Source organism: Tursiops truncatus, chromosome 12 (assembly GCF_011762595.2).
Source record: "Tursiops truncatus isolate mTurTru1 chromosome 12, mTurTru1.mat.Y, whole genome shotgun sequence".
Taxonomy (NCBI): Eukaryota; Metazoa; Chordata; class Mammalia; order Artiodactyla; family Delphinidae; genus Tursiops; species Tursiops truncatus.
Genome location: NC_047045.1, coordinates 87,582,157 through 87,601,162, shown reverse-complemented (window position 1 = coordinate 87,601,162; position 19,006 = coordinate 87,582,157). Strand labels below are relative to the sequence as shown.

General features: G+C 45.8%; 1 protein-coding gene across 12 annotated transcripts in view; it reads right to left on the bottom strand.

The window, feature by feature from the left end:
• The window catches only part of AFDN (afadin, adherens junction formation factor), a 138,853-nt gene that overhangs the window by 65,758 nt on the left and 54,089 nt on the right, over nucleotides 1–19,006 (bottom strand). For all 12 annotated transcript variants that reach the window (XM_033836593.2, XM_033836597.2, XM_033836595.2 and 9 more), the window contains exons 6-10: nucleotides 17,470–17,627; nucleotides 10,613–10,724; nucleotides 9,301–9,468; nucleotides 2,165–2,259; nucleotides 653–915 (exon numbers count right to left, since the gene is read on the bottom strand). In XM_033836593.2, the coding sequence (XP_033692484.1) occupies nucleotides 653–915; nucleotides 2,165–2,259; nucleotides 9,301–9,468; nucleotides 10,613–10,724; nucleotides 17,470–17,627 (796 nt within the window). The remainder of the gene's footprint in view (nucleotides 1–652; nucleotides 916–2,164; nucleotides 2,260–9,300; nucleotides 9,469–10,612; nucleotides 10,725–17,469; nucleotides 17,628–19,006) is intronic.

Below are 19,006 nucleotides of genomic sequence, written 5' to 3'. Positions count from 1 at the left end.
TAAGGCTCATAACACACAACACCATAATTCAAATAAAGTGTTGTTTTAAAGTATCAGCTAGGGCTTCCCTGGTGGCGCAGTGGTTAAGAATCCACCTGCCGATGCAGGGGACACGAGTTCGAGCCCTGCCCTGGTCCGGGAAGATCCCACATGCCACGGAGCAGCTAAGCCCACGTGCCACAACTCTTGAGCCTGTGCTCTAGAGCCCGCGAGCCACAACTACTGAGCCCGCGCGCCATAACTACTGAAGCCCGCACACGTGACGCCCATACTCCTTAACGAGAAGCTACCGCAGTGAGAAGACCGCGCACCGCAACGAAGAGTAGCCCCCGCTCACGGCAACTAGAGAAAAGCTCGCGCGCAGCAACGAAGACCCAACGCAGCCAAAAATAAATAAATTTATTTTTAAAAAAGTATTAGGTAAAAAACAAAATTTAAAAGTAAAAACCAACCACAACTTCCAATTTCAAGATGAAGTCAAGACATTTCTTTCTTCTTCTTCTTCTCTGAAACCAACCCAAATCAACAAGAACCTGAACCACAAACCACAGACTTTGAAAAGACAATAAAACACATAACCTATGGCGAATTCACTTCATTTTCAGCACGATCACAACACTCTGGAATTCTTAAAGTGACGGATGCTCCTTACCCAGGCCTCTGTCTGGGACCCTTCGCCATCAGGCCTCCATCCACGGATCTCTTGGGCAGAGCGTGGTCCTGGCTGGGGTCCACGAACTTAAACACATGGGACACCCCAAACTGCACCTTCATCCCGCTGTGCAGCATCGTCGTCTCCGAGATGCGCTGCCCGTCCACGTAGGTCTCGGCATCCATGCTCCTCGGCGTGACCGTGACCACTCCATCCATGTTTGTGAGGTCACAGTGATGGGGCTCGATTCCTGAACCAAACAACTGAAAGGAAGGAAAATCAAAGGAACGTCCATCACCAACTACAGAGGATTTAAAGACTGAATTTTAAGACTGTAAGTCCCTCTTTTATGATAAATATAATCTAATAAACTCTGGATTTTTGGTGCTTTCAGGGAATTTTCCCTTAATTTATTAATTAAATAAACACTGTCAAAATAACTTGAATATTTTCACCATCCAGCAGCTTGATTTAAGGGGTACCACAACTCTGCATTAAAAAGCATATGGGGGCTTCCCTGGTGGCTCGGTGGTTAAGAATCCGCCTGCCAGTGCAGGGGTCACGGGTTCGAGCCCTGGTCCAGGAAGATCCCACATGCTGTGGAGCAACTAAGCCCGAGAGCCACAACTACTGAGCCTGCGTTCTAGAGCCCACGAGTCACAACTACTGAGCCCATGTGCCACAACTACTGAGCCCGCATGCCACAACTACTGAAGCCCATGAGCCTAGAGCCCGTGCTCCGCAACAAGAGAAGCTACTGCACTGAGAAGCCTGCGCACCACAACAAGGGTAGCCCCTGCTCACCGCAACTAGAGAAAAGCCCGCGAGCAGCAAAGAAGACCCAACGCAGCCAAAAATAAATAAACAAATTTATTAAAAAATAAACAAAACGTGGTCATCTTGAATATTAGACAATTAATGGGTAAATCTACACAGACCATCAGGGCTACAAATCCCTGTTCACCTGTTTTACTGCTGTGCTGAGGACGGGGTTAGAACTGGAAATGACATTAGTCATCGGGCCCCTCATGCCACAACTGAGAAGTGAGAATACAGAGAAGGGACATCTGCCCACGCCCAAGCCCCAGGAGGCGAGCAGCCCTGCCCTTCCCAACGCACAGGCACGCTAAGCTCTGCTCTAATCCAGCCTGAGCACTGTGGCTCAGCTAACATTTTAACTATACTTCACTGAATGCCTCCTACTGCGTGTGCGACCCAGTGACAGGCAATTCCACTTACGTTATCCCCCTTAATCTCGTAATCTTGAAACAACCTATAAAACCATCACCATCTTTTGGAGAAAAGCAACAGCCCTGGAGGTCTGGGGGGGAGTGGGACAGACACTCACACTCTGCTCTGTTCACGATGAAGCAGAGAGACGTGACCCAGAGCAAGCAAGCTGCTTCCATTAAATACAAAGGCTTTCCCTCCCTTCCACTCACCCGCGGCGCGGCAGGCCCACACGCTGCCCTGTGACCCACCGAAGCGGCAGAGAGGCAGCCGGACACGCACCTGGATGGAGCCGTCGTCGAACTTCTCTGTCCCAACCTCAGTGACACTCAGCTGAAGGCGGTAGAGCTTTGGCTTGTCTCTGGAGTCGGAACCATCTGCGACGAGAGAAGGACAGGGCTTCACTAGCCAAGTCGCATGTGCTCATCATGTTATTTGAAACAAACAAGCAAACAACAGGTTACCTTTGAAGCAACACTACTGTTCTCAATTCTCAGGATTTCTGTTCAAAGAACTCCCCAAATTTATATCATGCAACTTAAGTAACTGAATACACAAAATTCAAAGTAAGATACGCACATCAGCTTCTGTTTAAAATATAATTCAAGGTACTAACACTGTCATTCATACCGACGTTTTCTTATCACAGAAAAAAATGTTTCCCCACCACACGGTCCTGGACTTGTGTCTGACTCTAAAGACAGGGAGACCCTCCTTCCAGACCAGACCTCCTCACAGACCGCCAGGCACAGCGGAGCTACCGATGGAAGGAGTGTGACCTCCCAGCTCACCCCGGACCTTCTGAAGAAGACAGGGAGACGCTCCTTCCAGACCGGACCTCCTCACAGACCGCCGGGGCTACCGGTGGAAGGAGTGTGACCTCCCAGGGCACCCCGGACCTTCTGAAGAAGACAGGGAGACGCTCCTTCCAGGCCGGACCTCCTCACAGACCGCCAGGCACAGCGGAGCTACCGATGGAAGGAGTGTGACCTCCCAGCTCACCCTGGACCTTCGGGACCAGACCGACCCCAGAGATGAGGCCCCAGCGCGTGTCCCCACATGATTCTGACGGCCACCCCTGGCAGGAAGCTCCAGTTAAGAACTGCCGTGAAAAGTGCTCACGTCCACGGAGTGGAGCTGGGGTGAAGGACAAAGGGAGAGCCTGGGTTTTACTTCTGTGTCATTTCATACTTCCGGGAACTGCTGAGATGTTTCCCTTGCCTGCCATCACTTTGTCTGACGGGCTGGCTTTGGGGGACCACAAGAGCCGCGGCCCCTGCCCACTGACCCCCGGATGGGCTCCTCCTCTCCTCGCCTGCCAACCCAACCCACCTAACACAGAGGGTCATTCTGATCTCAGCGCTATCGCACCGGGGGACACGGGCCTCGGCACTCACGCGCCAGGACACGGTCCCAGGGCCGTGACGGCAGCAGCCTCGCTGTGCCCATGCTGTGCAGGCCCCGCTGCCCCAGAGCCTCAGCGACTTCAGAATCGCTCACCGAGCTGCAGTTAAGATCTCTAGTCCCCAGGATCAGGAGTGTAAACACTGCAGTGTACACAGAGTGCAGACTGCTAAAATCTTAGTGCAGTGTGGTCTCAACTCTCACAGACCGAAGACGCCAGGAACATGGGTGTGCAAGCTGTTAGAACGGTTGCTCATTTGAGAGTGCACAAGATCACACACTAACCACAGGTCTGCAGCGATCTCTGGGACCTGGGTGAAGGTAAGACGAGACTGAAGCAGCATTCGAGAGACACACGTCTCACAGGCACTGAACGCCGGGCCCCGGGTCTGCGTCGCTCCACAGCTCATCCTCATCAGATCTGCTGGCAGCTGAAGCCTCGTTTAAACAACTTTATTTCAACTCCAAGCACTGATCCAAAACGGGGCCTCCGAGTCACGCGGGGCTTTCCCTGGACAGGACTCAGTTCCCTTCTAGACCTGCAGAGCCCAAATCCCTGAGGGATGCTTACCACTCTGCTGGCTGTAAACACCACAGGCAGCCTAAGGACGGTCCTTGTCAAGAAGCACCCTCTCCGGCACCCACCGCACCAAGAGCCACTTCGTCTCAAGCCCACTGGCCATGTCCGGTGAGGGTCTCTGCTTCCTCACCTCTCCCACCCGAGCTCCCAGGCGGCTAGGTCTTTAGAACAATCTCTCCACACCTGGTGCTCAGTGCAGCGTGCGCTCAATAAAGCGTTAACGTATTAACAGTGAAGAGTTATTAACTAAAAATGCGGAGAACAGAATAATGCGACACGGTCTCGCACAGAATTATACGAATGAATTATAAAGAAAGCAAAAGAAGCAAAGAAGTGATCAAGAACAACTGTTTCAATCACAATGTTTAAAAACCAGAAGAACATGAAAAATATGTCTGTTTAGGGGTGAAAGAAAAATCCACATTCGCTTTCTTCTGAATTTTGAATGCTTCTGAAGGGTACCTTGTGAGCTAATAAATGGGTATTATATACTTTTCTGCATCAACATTTACATCCACAAATTTAGAAATATAAAAAGAAAGGGAGAGATACAAACGTTCTCAGTCTCTCCTTTCTCTGTGACAGAAATCTATCGACAGACGGATCAGAAATAAACCTTCCCAATCCCTTCTTTCTTTCTGCTTCACAGTAATAATAGAAAACAAAGATACCTTTACAGGTATATCCTGAATAACCTAAACAGTGGCCACTCACGTGGCAGATAAAACAGAGTTCTGGGACCTCGGGCAGAACCCAGAAACGGAGGCGAGTAACGTTCACAATGTAACTGACAGCTTCTTGGAGATCCAAGGCCCCTCCTCAGTAAGAGCACAGTCACCTCACAGGCAGTAACAAACGTGTAAAACTGTGGCTTAAAACAAAAACCTTAAAATTTTATCCCCTTCCACAACAGGGATTCTACAAATGCTCTATTTCTGGCTTAAGTACCGGAGCACATCTCTCCTCACTTGAGAGCTACAATGGATCCGCAGTGCCTCTGAAGGCGGAGATAAATCTTCCGAAGTAACCCTACCACACAGACGAGTGCTTCTTCCAGAGGCTTTAAATGCTTTTTAGAAATATTTCATACTTTTGCCTTAAAGATACGTACCACGTTCATATGGTGCAAAATTCAAAAGGCACAAAAAGGACCCGGTGAACCCGCACCCTTCCCCACCCGGCCCCTGCCTAGTCCTGCCCCACCCAGAAGCAAATCTTCAGAGTCTATTTTGTGCGTATATAATTACACCTCCCGATACTCATGTTCTTCCTTCTCCTGGCTTGCACAAGCGTTAGAATACCATTTGGGGTTACCAAACGGAATATGCAACAACCAGTCAAATGTCCAACGTTTGGGACGCACTTAAAATAGATGACTCTGAGCAAAGCCTGAGAACGTTTTTCAGGACACTTCTGGTGTCACTGCACAGCATGTCTACACATCCAGGCCTGCTTCTGCCTCTGGGCAGCTGGGTGGACGACGGCCTGGGGCGTCTCTTGGCTGCCCGCTTGCGAACAGAGGGCGGGGGACTCACGCGTTTAAGGAGTGCTGACCAGCGCTTCCGTGTCCCAGGCGCCGCGCGGACGCCAGAGGTCTGCGGTGAGAAAGTAAGCTCATGTCCTGGCCCCCAGAGAGCTTCCGTTCGCTTACGTTTTAGCGAACCAGTACAACAGGGAAGAAACTGTTTTCGGTACATACCAGGTAAAAGAGGAAACGTATTCGTCTCTCTGTTTGCTCCATTCTTTTACAGTGTGAAAGTAACCAACACGTGAAAACATTAAGGAATCCTTTTCAGGAATAAAATAACAACAGAAACCTGTCTTAGACTCTACTTACGTATTATATCAAAATAGGTACTAAATATCCCTTGTTTCCATTTTTCTTTAAAAGAATAAAAAACTAAAACTCCAAGTTTGGTTAATATCCAATGAAAACCTGTATGATCAGTTTGGAGAAAATTCAACAAACTGATAAGATGCCGAAAGGCTGAGTCAACTTTATATACAAGAAAGTTTTGATTGTTACATCGACATGTAAAAAATGACACTTGAAATATAAAAACAGACAAAGGAAGTATTTCCATGTACTATTTAAGATGACAGATGCTAATGCACAAAATCTGAGAAACAAGTTCCAAGTAAGAAGGTCCAGCTGCGCCAACCAGAAATGATCTCAAGCAGGAGGGCAGGCCGAGGCCAAGGACACCCTAAACCTGCTCACGATGGCAGCGAGCGCCTCGCGAGAACGATACAGACACGAGCGGCACTAAGTGGGTGGCGGCCTCTTCCTTCTCAGCCTCCTGGCGTCACCGGACACGTGGCCCCGATCGGCGCTCCCTCCCCCACCCACCACCCCCATTTCTCCTTCTGTCCTCCTCCCCCACCCCCATCCGCACCTCCTCCCCCCCCGTGTCTCCCCCTCTTCCTCCTGGGGGCGCACAGGGTCGAAGGACAGGAAAACAGCTCTCTCCCTCCTTTAGTCCAAATTCCCACTTAAAACTTAGCCTGAACAAAGACACCGGACATTTCTGCAAAATAAGCTGCTATTAAATGAAATGAATCCTGGATACGGAAGAGTTAACTAGATAGAGATAAAATGAAAGTACATGAAACTCTTAAGAAAAGTTATTTATATTAATTGAAAAGCCAACACATCCAGCATCTGGTCAGTTACCGCTGTTCTGCCCGCGAGGTTGTTAGTGCTCGAGATGAGACAGTAGCAGGAAGCGCGCCAGCCGTAGCAGGCAAAGCGACCCCTTCTCCCTGGGGCGCGCACACACGCGCGGGACCCGGGTGAAGGCAGCAGCGGCGGACGGAGGCCATGCAGACGCATGCAGGGGAGAGAAGGAGAGGGTGAGCTGCAGGGAGGCGACTGTCCAGGGGGAAAGGCACGTCCCGCCCCAGCCCTGGGCTGGAGGACACGGCAGCCATGCTCCGCGCGGCGTGGGCACATTGCTGAGGGGGACACTGAGTTGACAGGGAGTCCCCGAGCAGCAGGGGAGCAGCTGTCTGTCCGTGACAGGGAGACCCACCCCACCCCTTCCCTGCGGAGCACAGCCCAACCCAGAGCAAGGGACGAAAACGACTTCTACCCCCGTCCCTCCAAAAGACAGTGGAAGCACCCGCCCACATCTCAAAAGCCTCCAACGACACCTACAGGACCTCGGCCCAACCCCGAGGACACGTGCTTGGCTGACAACGTGTCCAGGGAAACAGTCGCTCGTAACAAGTCAGCATCCACGAACACAGGGAAACTAAGTCCATTTCACTCCGCGTGCTGACTGGGCTCGGTCAGCAGCGACACCTTAAGAAGACAGCGTGACCTGGTGAAGAGAACAGCTCTGGAGTGAGACAGACCCCGGCCGGCAACCGGGCCTTCCCGCATCCCCCCCACCGTCACCTGCTCACCTGCGAGTGCTGCGCGGAGCTGAACTTCAGGCACCTGCGGAGCGCTGCAGCTCTCCAGCAGGCAGCCCAGGCGCTCGGGCGCGTCAGACTCACGGGGGCCCCGGCTGCCCAGCTATTCGGACCACGAGTCTCTCTGGAAGCCACCTGAGTCACCTGTGTACCTACTGCACGGCCTAAAGCAGCAGCTCGGTAAACGCTGGCTAAAGTGGCAGAGGGCCGTGAAGGAAGCCATGTTTTAACAAGCATCTGATAGATGCTGTCGCCAGTACTGGGTAACCAGTAGGACACAGCTAGCGTTTATCTCGGATCCATCAGTTTCTTACACCGACAAAAAATTTCTCTCTGTTTTATTACCCGGGAGGCCGTAAGGATGAAGCAAGCAGTCAGAACGCCAATTCCCACTAGAATCTACGTTCCCACGGCCAGGCTTAATCCGCTTTGCTGGTGTGCTCCCATCTCCAAGGTCCAGAACAGTGTCTGACACATAGTAAGCAGTCAGTAAGTACTTGTCAAAGAAGTAAATGGATGAATTCTCATCCTGTCTCTGCTGCCCACCAAGTCAACTTTCCACTATTCATTTGAAAATCATCCTACGTCAGGCGCTACTCATCAACTCTCTCTGGGTTAAGACTCCTGTTCTCAAAAATCCTGAATGGCAGACCCAATGCCCAAAGATGATCCTAGAAACTTCTAAGTTCAAAAACAGATGGCTGTCTTCCAGTCGCCGTTCACTGCCTCGGACCACTGAGCACCAAGCCCTCACCACTAATCATGTCTGCAAACCACTGTGAGAAAACCAAAGTTTCATGAACTTTTCAGCTGGAGAACTGAGAGGCAAGGCAACACTCACATCTTCCTCATAAACAGCTAATCAATTTAAAGAAACCTTCAAACATAATTAAGCATAAAAACCACTACCTGCAGCACACGGCCACGGACTACTAATTATGGAGTATCAGTCAAAACAACAGCATTTTCCCTGTACCAATATAACACAACCCAGTTGTGCCATGGAGACCCCTGGACCACAAGTGCCACATCGAATCATCAGTTATAATCCTGTAAACAAAAATGCATACTCAGGAATCAAAGAGAAAAACATAATTGCCGCCCAAGGAAACACAGATTATCTACATAACCAGTCTGTTTTTAGCTCACTTTTTCTATAATTACTTACTGAGCTCTATTTAAAAAGCAGTTCTGGGTGGGAGGGACAATACTCTGTTCTTCACAGCATTTTACAATAAAGGTCACATACCATCATTTTAACCAAATAAATAAGAAATGATACAGTTCAGCTGAACAGTAAACAAACGTGTCACACATATATTAAATATGCGTACAAATACGTACACTGCATACGACGCGCGTGTATCAAGCATTTCCTTAAGAATGTCAATGTATGTCTCTACCTGATGCTAAGTCCTAACAACAGCTTTAGCTTAAGAGAGGAGAGCTCAACAAACGAAATAGTTAGAAGGCTAACGTGAACACAAACTTAGTCTATTATAATTTTAAAACTAAGCAAATGTCGCTCCTCTTACAGGTGGACTTCTTAGGTGTAATTAAATTTACAAATATTCTTTTGACACTGTTCATACATGAAGCAACAGTGTGATAAATACACACACACCTGCCTCCATGACGTCTGTCCTAAGAGGACTACATTTCAGCTTCTCATTTTTAGTAGTTAAGTATTTTACAGGGTTATTTTGGAAAAAAAAGTTAAAAGGGAGTAAATCATTTAAACTTCTTAAATTCTCTATATTCACTAAAATTCTGTTTTTCAGTATTTATTTCTGTGCAGGTGAAGTTTATTTTTAATGCATATACATATAGATATACATATCCTATAACCTTAATTAAGGGTTTTTGTTTTTTTTAATGAATACCATCTTATGATGGTTACTTTTTTAAATAAATGATCTTAAAAAGGTTGTCAGTCAAAAGAAAGACCAATTAAAATAACATTCATTAAAAAGAACAACATGTAAAGCTGAGAATGTACACTGGTAACACCTCTCACCTGGGCTCAGCTCTACGAGGTAGGGCAGTTTCTCCGGTGGGAGTGCAGCGCCGTAGCCAGACCCATCAACTCGCTCCTTCCCGTGCAGCGGCTTCCCATCCATGTGCTTCTGGCTTTTCTTTGGGATGTAGTCTGGTGGCCTCCTCTTCAGCTGAAAGACTAAAATCCCTAGAACAGTAACACTGTAAATTAGCAACCAGACTCAAGTGAGTGTAGACGGCCAGCTGACTGGCAATCAACTGTTCAAAGATTTATCAAGAAAATGTAATTTAATAACATCTCCCAGGGAATAATTAAGCAAAAGCTTTACCCAATTTACACTTTCCCTCAACAGAGGAAATACTACTCTCTTGACATGTTCTTGAAAACTCTAGCAAGCAATTTCCAAAAATTATTTTAAATTAACCCCCTCCCAAGCATATCACATGCATGAAAGACAACACTCCAGTTTCAGAATAAATGAATGTTTCTATTGGTAAAGAACCCTATGATCAATAAATACACTCATACACACATGTAATAACACATGCACACACAAACACACATGCATTCTTAGTTAACCTGATCTTATTTAATTCAACTGAATTAACTCAGAATTCAAAGCAATCTGACTTTAATAAAGTTTAGCTTTATACTGTCGAGAAAAGGTACTAAGCAAGTGTATGTTTAAAACTCGCGGTCTACACGCAAATGTGACTGGCAGTCAGTTTTTATGTCTTTATTAACGCAAAGGCCCTCCACAGAGCGACAGGTAGCTTAAGATGTGTATCTGAAAGCAAGAAAACTCTATTTCATAAAAAACATACCTTTAAACCCTCACTGCTTTGACGTAATTAGGAGAAATCGTTTCGATAGTGAAAAGTCTGGATTCATTATATGAAATGACTAAATTACTAGACGGTATTTAGGGTTGAAGGCTATTTTCCCTATCACAACAAATCTGTCCAAACATCACCAGTCCATCTGGTCGGCAGGGAAAGGATCCCGCTGCTGACAGACACCCACCTCCCACGTCCTGACACGGGGCTGAAGTCCAGCTTCTTCAGGACACGGTACTCCTGCTGCCACAAAACGGTCTGTGCCAGGTCTCCCACTAGACCCACCAGCAGAGAGCGGCCCTCGGGATGCGGGGACCCCCTAGGAACCACCCAGCAAGTCCAAGAAGGGGGCAGAAACCTGCACAGCAAACAGCCCTCAAAAGACTGCCACGCGCACCTTCCTACACCTTCCAGTAAGTTAAACGACTAATATTTCAAGTCGGAGTGTAACGCATCACAGAGGTAAGTCTTGGACAAATAAGATTACTCTTCACCTCGGTCATTCGGCCACTCCCTGAAGATCTGTAGAGGACACTCGTCGTCATCAAGGATGATTTCTTCAGCAGCTTTCTCATCAGAATGCTGGGCCCCAGGAGGAAGCACCACCTGGGAGGGAAGAACAATGAGCTGTGACTACACCCAATTAGCAGGTATGTAAAAGAAAGAACGTATTGTTTTTGAGGAAATAAAAAAGTCACTGTAGATAGAACTGAATTGGTCAAACACAATGAACAATTCTCAAAAACACTGACAGAAGTGACGGAAAATAGTTTCCAATTGAAAGCCTGGCCAGCCAGCCGGACCGTCTTCCTTCACCTGCTTCTCTGCTCTGCGCCCGGCTCCCCGGCCCATACTAGCCTGAGTCTGCTTTCTGACAAACTCTCTTTTGGAAAGACTGCACGCGACAGTCAACCTGTGCGTAGTGCCTTCGGGAAAGGGGACTGCAGGACCCAGCTTTCATAACCAAACGTTTTAGTGTGGAGTTTCATCTAACAGGTAACCTTTTAGGGTGTAACCATCACATAACCACACAAGAGATTAGCTTTCTTTTTCTTGTAGAAAATTCGTTTTTATGATTAAATTTTAATCAGATCATTTAGACGTATTACTGGGCCGTTCATTCAACAAATGCTTTAAGATACTGCATTCACCACACTCAAAAATCTGTAACACTGGATTACTCTTTATTCTATGTTTTACAGCAAACGACTTTTCTCAATCATTCGAGAAAACTCTCTGTAACTCAGAGAACAGAACCAGCGGCCACAGGGCTCTGTCTCCGACCCCCCGCTGACTTCTGCCCCACCGCTCGCACCAACTGAAACACGGTTACAGAAAACAGGAGAAGAGAAGCCAGGCACTGGCACCTGAGAATTATTTTCAGCCTGGAGTTCCTGTAATAACGTCACCCTAACAGACCTCACTCCCAATTAGATCATCGTGTGCATAGACCAGATGGGTTAGACTTCCACAGAACTGTAAAACTCTGCTCCGCACTGCTGCAAATTACCCCAAAAAGACAAGTTTATTACAACACACCCTTATGCTAAAGTAACCAACCTTTCCTCACAGCGTCTTGTATTACATGTAGTACAGTGGGCTTGGAACACACACTGCTTCAGGACCTGACCCTCACTCATCTCTTTAAGTCGCAGTCTTTGTCACGTATCCTCATAGATCCAGTCACACAGAACTTCTCCGAATTCTCGACTGGGCCACGAAACCTCATGCTTCCACGATCCCTTGTGCCTCAAAGGCCCGTCCCCAGCTTTCGGGTCTAGCTAGCGTGCCCTCTCACCTCCCAGCCCAAGTACAACTCCTCCAGGGAGCCTGCTCTGACCTCCGTTCTAATTTCGAGCTCCTTGCCTGCATTTCTTTCTCGGACTCTCTGTCTCCCTGTACTGTAACCTCTTGAAGGCAGCTCTTATTCTTGCATCCCAGCACAGTATCTAACAAATAAGAGGAACCTACATGTTTATTGACTAATTCACTGAGTAGGTATAACAGATGAATGAATGAATATGAAAGGGCTACATACTACATGATGGATGAGACGGCAAGGAAACAAAGGACTTCCATCTCAAGGCTAAAACAATAATCAACTCCTAATTTATCCTCCTGAAGCTTGCGAAAGAAAATGCGCAAGAACAGAGAGGAATAAAAACCAAAACTAGGCGACCCTCAAAAGAAATCATCAAGTGATCTCAAAAGGGACCGGCAGTAAAAGCCCAATAACTTCATGCCCTGGTTAAGGTGTTCTTTCACTTTCTGGTTTTCATCAGTAAAAATAACGGCAGAAATTAAAGAAAGGAAAAAAATGTTATAAAGTTCACTACCACATATCCTATCAAATGCACCTTTATGGAACTGAGAATTATTTAATAGATTTATATACACTTAGAAGTTAACACTGCCCTGGCGAACGCTTGCGCAATCCCAAGTGTTGGGCAGTGGTAGCTAAGCTCCTGCCCTTGGGCTCACAGCCTGACAGGGACCCAGCTGGAGAAGGGTCAGCCCTCTGTTTAGCAATGCAGACCCGATTTACACCGCTGTCTTACTGGTTTTATCCTAAGAACACTTTTTACAGCAGTTATTAACCAAAACTATGAGGAACGTGTACCAAAATCTACCATTAATCCATGGACACAATTATTCTTTAGGTGTAAATATATTTTCCATACATACACTAATGCTTGCTCCATCCTGCTATTTCTCCCAAGCAGGAAAGCAACGAAGCCATCATGACAACAGGGTCCCCCTGTCTCAAACTCACCTGCAGGAGGAAAACGCCCAGCGTGGCCTGAATCTCAGGTTCTTTCCCTTTGGAGAGAATGCGTGATTATCCCGATGACCTATCCTCCCAACCTCGCCCTCCCAGCCCCTCCCTCCTCAAAGTAAGGCGGGTTTTCAGTCTCTTTCTAATAAGACCAAAAGAAAGAAAAGGCGCAGCAAAAAGCAAATACTCACGAGCATCCATCTACCTTCCTCCACCCCACAGTGAAATGAGCTCTGCTGTCCTTCCTTCTGATTCTACATAACACAGGCTCAACGCAAGAAACTCAAATACAGAGAAGCATGAGGAGGAGGGGAAAAAACTCTGTGAGACAGTAAGTGTATTTTCCCGATCATGCTTTCTATAATTATGCTTTTTTTTTTTTTTTACATAAGAAGGTGCGTGGCTTGATCACATGTAACATTTTGAAGTCTCCTGTTCCTCTCCCTCCCCTCATGTAGGTAGTTAAGCTGGTGTGTATTCTTCCTATGCATGTACCTTTCTTGGTGCCCACGTATACATACACACAGAATTTTGTTGTTTGGTTTTATTGTATGGTGACTGTTTTTCCAAAAATAGGGTATTGTTTAAAATGTAAATACGTCTAAGTCAACTGGTATTGGTCTAACTCAAAATGTTTCATAATGACAAGGTATTCAAAGTATTCCTTAAGCGATGAGTATTTAGTTTATTGCTATAACACACAACACGGGAAAAAAGTTTTTACAGAAATACACTCAGGAATTTACTATTTGTTTATTTTGACGTTAAAACTAATATTTACCACCGTACTTCTAAAGAATATTTTCCATCTCAGACATCACTTCCACTCTGAAACAGGTGCCGCAGAGGACGGCTACACAGCGACCCCCAGACGCTCCTTCCCCGTCGCTGGGGACTCCCTTCTGCTGTGCTAGAGCCCGTTCTGCGACACCCTGTTTTTCTCCTGTTTTTCCCTTTCTTGGCCTACACCACGATTTTGCTGGAGAATGTCCTCCAGCACCTTACTGAGAGAGGCGGCGTGGGTGGTAGATTTTTGCCGTGTGTGTCTTAAAACGTCTTTATTCCAGCCGCCCGGCGCCTGACCGAGGGTATGGCTAGAAGTTGGTTCCCTCTGCATCAGGAAGTGCCGCCTCCCTGAATTCCAGAGTCCACGGCTACTGCTGAAGTGACTGCTGCAACTGTGCCCCCCAACCCTTGATACAAGCCCTGAACCTGCTTCTTTGCGATCATTACCCTCTCTTTTTCTCTAGTTTCCTGCACTTTCACTACACCCTGGTGTGGGCCTTTTTCAAAGCAACTGTCCCATTAGTTAGTGGGCCTTTTCAACCTAGAGACTCAGATCCTTCAGTCCTGGGAGATGGTCTAGCATTGCTTCTTTGGTAACGTCTATCTCTCCATTTCCTGTTGCTTTTTCTACCTGGTCCTCCTTGGGCTAAATGTTAAGATATTCTGCACCGATCATCTAAATTCCGGAGCCTCTCTCTTTTTGTCCTCCGGCAGATTTCCTCCACTTGCTCTTTCATCCCTCCACTGACATTCTGCCCCCACCCCTCATTTACCTGGGCTTTTCAATCCCTAGGAGCCCCCCGCACGCTTCTCCTCACTGTGCTCCGGATGCACCGTCCGCCGAGTCTCTCAGCTCTCCCACACTCCATCTGCTTTGTCTCTTGGATCTCCAGATTCTCTGATCTGTCTGTGTCGGTCTGTCTTTCATTTTAAAGGCATTTGCAAATGTCTACTGAGTCTGGGCCGTCCACTCACACTGACAACGAGTCACAGGAAAGCTGACGGTAACGGCGAGGACGGCTGCTGGACCAGACGTCCAAAGGTCAGTTTCCATACAGATCTTTCTTCTCTGACCAGAAAGTGCCTTCTGGGAGGAATCCTTCAATCTTCTGGGTACAGCCTTCCCCTCCATCCTCCTGCTTGTGGTAAAGACCCTGCTATGCCAGTCACCCCCAAAGCCAAGGCCTCCTCCCCCAGCGGTTTTACTCTGGCCTTCGGATGGAGAGACGACGCAGTAGCTGGATGGGAAGGCAGTCTGCTGGAGGCTACTACTGCTTATAAAAACTTTCCACCCAATTTGTTTTCAGCCCAATTTTCAATGCCGCCTCAGAACGTGCCAGAGCCCCTCATGCCGGAGTCCGCTAGGCGCTGGGAGACAGGCAGCTGCGCGCTTCCCCTCGGCTGTCCCCTCTGCAGGTCCAGCAACTTAGATACAACCCACCCGCTTCTTCAGACTCTCATCTACAACTGCTCTGCTGGCCCCTTCGCTCACTCTCTTTGTTCTCGTGCACTCCCACAGGGCTTTATCCTTTATTGTCATCTCAGTGGAATCAAAACATCTGTTTTCTCATCTATTTTCAAATGAAAATTGAACTTTATTCATAAAATTACACATCTACCAAATGGTTTTTCCAACCGAATATAAAGTCTCAGCTTTTCAGCAAAAAGAAAAAAGCCATAAAACTCAAGCAAGGCCTTTTATTTAATTCTCTCTGTAGCAACACTAGAAACCACTGCTGAGAGCTTACAGAAGACCACTCACTCTGTCCACAGCCTGGAAAACTGAACACTGTTAGCATTCGGATTCATGTGCAGAGTTAATGCAAACCCAGTCACAACTCCAGCAGGTTTTATGTCGAAATTGATAAGTTGATTCTAAAATTTATTTGTAAATGCAAATAACCTAGAATAACCAAAGCAATTTTTAAAAGCCAAAGGAGAAAGCAAAACTGGGACTTTATATGATTTTAAGACTCACCATAAATCCACAGTAATCAAAACAGTTTGGTGTTGGTGAAAAGATATAAGATATACAAATGAAACAGAAGATTCCAGAAATAGAACCAAACATATATGGCCAACTGATTTTCAACAAGGTGCCAATGCACTCAGTGGGAGAAAATAAAGTCTTTTTTTCTGTATCTGTACAGAAGAAAATGAGCATCGACCCTAATCTCACACCATACACAAATGTCACCTTGAAATGGAACACACAGACCCAAATGTAAGACCTAAAACTATGAAACTTCTAAAATAAAATATAGGTACAAGTGTCTGCAGCCTTGGAGGAAGCGAATTCTCATACAGAAAGTACAGAGCACTAAAAAGTTAACAAGCTGGACGTCAACAAAATAATAAATTGTTCCTCACTGAAAGATACCATCTTAAAAATGAAAAGCCAAGCCACAGACGGGGAAAAAAATATTCACAGTACATGTATCATACACAGGACTTGACATGTATACAGATAATCAGGGAAACTCAAATTTCCTCCACAATGAGATACAACTACACCCATCAGAATGCCTAATAGTTTAAATGATTGACCAAACCAAGCATGGGTGAGGGGCAGAGCAATGGCATCTCATATATGACTGTGGGGATGCAAATGGCATACTCAGGTGGGAAAGAGTTTCTTTAACAGTTACACATATGCCTCCTACGGAGCCATTCACTTGAGTATTTACTCAAGAAAAAAAGTACTTCTAAAAAAAAAAAAAAAAGTACTTCTATGAGAAGACCTGCACATGTATGCTCACAGCAGTTTTACTGTAAGAGCCCAAAACTGAAAACTGGAAACAACGCAAATTCTAACAGGTGAATGGATGAACAAAGTGTGACCTATCCATACAATGAAACACAAAAATACCACGAGGCACAAGGAAACTCCTGAAGGTGAAGGAAACGTTCACTGTGCTGCAGGCCCAAGCCGATGGTGTTATAAACTTTAAATACATGTAATACCTTGTACTTTAATTATTTCTCAATAATCTTGGCGAGGGCAAGAACTAAAACAAGTAACCACACTTCCATTATTTAATAATCAATTGCTAAGATGAGAGAAAGAAGGATATCTTCTTCAAAAAATCTACTTCCAATGAGATTTTGACAGAGAAATAATGGGTATAAAGAAGTTATTATATACTTGTGATTGACTTAAAGGTTAATAATTTTCCAAAAAGTTTGTCTTAGAAGAGAAAATCTGCTTGATTTTACTTAGCGTCACCAATTCAAATCTGAGGCATAAAATTTCACTGTATTTCTTGAGTACTGGGGTCAAAGACACACCCTTTATCTCCAAGAAATTACGGATGACTACTAAACCTATCAGCCAAATGTCGGTTGATGATGAACAGCAAACCAAGATTTATTTAAAGTTGGGTCGTTATGATACATCTTAGTAAAAACCCTAAGAAAAAAATCATTAAAGCAGATTTTACTAAAATAAAACTGTTACCTATAGATATGCAAAATAAAAACTGGAAGGATATACATCAAAATGTTAATAGCGCTTATCCTTTGGTATTAGAACTATAGAGGATTTTTTCTTCCATTTGCCTTTTTATACTTTTCTTAGTTTACAGCAGGAACACAGATTACTTTTGTAATGGAAAGGAGAATGTTGTTTCTTATATATATTTACACGTGGTTTCGTTTTACCAGATTCTAAGCGATACAGTGTGGAGAAATTCAGCCTAAGTTTAACTTCATTTAAAGAATATCTTTCCATTTAAATGCAAAGTTCTAACACGTGTAATATGGGTAAGTACCGACGTGGCAGGTACTCACGCGGGCGATGCAATAACCCTTAGGATTTTCTTTCTCCAGACCGTACTTCTCTAGAGCTTCAGCCACAGCGAAGTCTGCAGGATCTGTGGTAGACAGCAGGATCGTCTTGTAGGGAATATTTGGTTTTAAACTATCTGCATAAATTCTCAATGTTCCACCTGCAAAAAACATTGTGACATCTTTGATCACAACTTTTATTCCAATACCAGAGATCTGTATACGAATTCTATCCCCACTTCCTGGTAGGTGACACACACTGGCAGGGACATGCCGACCCAGTGATCCTGTGCTAGACAGGGTGAGTAGTTCTGTGTGACTCGGCTGCTTCTGTCCTCCCTTCAAGCCCGTGCAGTTTTTATAATGACGAACTGATTTCCACTGTGGGGAAAGGACAGAAAGGGAAGAAACCCCGGGGTTTCTTCCAAGTGCTGCTCCTGCTTTGACTGCCTTCTCACTTCCTTACCTACACAGCGTTAGACATCTGCTTTCCCCACTTCCGCTACTTCCTGACCAACAATCTGAAACTTAAAAACCCCAAACAATATTAATCCCACTAAATAACTCAGTTTTTTAAAAAAAGTGAACCAGAAATCAGGATGCTTCAGGTGCTGGAGTCCAAAGACATTTCATAAGGAACCTGTCCCCAAAGCACTGGGCTCCATTTACATTTCCAGGCGCTGCAAACCAGAGTGTCATTTCCAGCTGTGAACTCGTTCGGGAGGAAAAAAAGTCAACTAGAGCAGAGCAATTTGGAGCCTTAGCTTTTCATTTTGTCTGTATATTTCTTTTTAATGCAATCCTACATATGCTATTACTGACATTCTTGGTGTCATAATTTGCTTTTTACTTATGATCTAAGATTTTTAAGCCCTAAAATCTTAAGTCTAGCTGAAAGACTACTGGGGGCAGGTAGGCAACTCAGGCAAGGTGCCACATCCCCATGCTACGTGGGACCTCGGGGAGGCTTCCCGACTTCCTTTGCTCACCTCTACGTTAAAGAGCTAGATTAAACATCTGTGGATCTCTTGAAGCAAATTCTAAATCTCTATGACTCCTTTTTGCCCCTTCTGAATTCTAATGCAGTTACTCTGGCTACTGAATGTTTCTCACACCCTCTTTTTCAACAAGTCTGGCACACACTGCGTTATGACAACTTGACTACAATAAAATAATAACACTGGTCTTTTAAGAATAATCAGCAATGACACGGGGAGGGGGAAGGGTAAGCTGGGATGAAGTGAAAGAGTGGCACGGACATATATACACTACCAAATGTAAAACAGATAGCTAGTGGGAAGCAGCCACATAGCACAGGGAGATCAGCTTGGTGCTTTGTGACCACCTAGAGGGGTGGGATAGGGAGGGTGGGAGGGAGGGAGACGCAAGAGGGAAGAGATATGGGAACATATGTATATGGATAACTGGTTCACTTTGTTATGAAGCAGAAACTAACACACCACTGTAAAGCAATTATACTCCAATAAAGATGTTAAAAAAAAAAAAAAAAGAAGAACCAGCAAGCCCAGGCTGGTGTTAG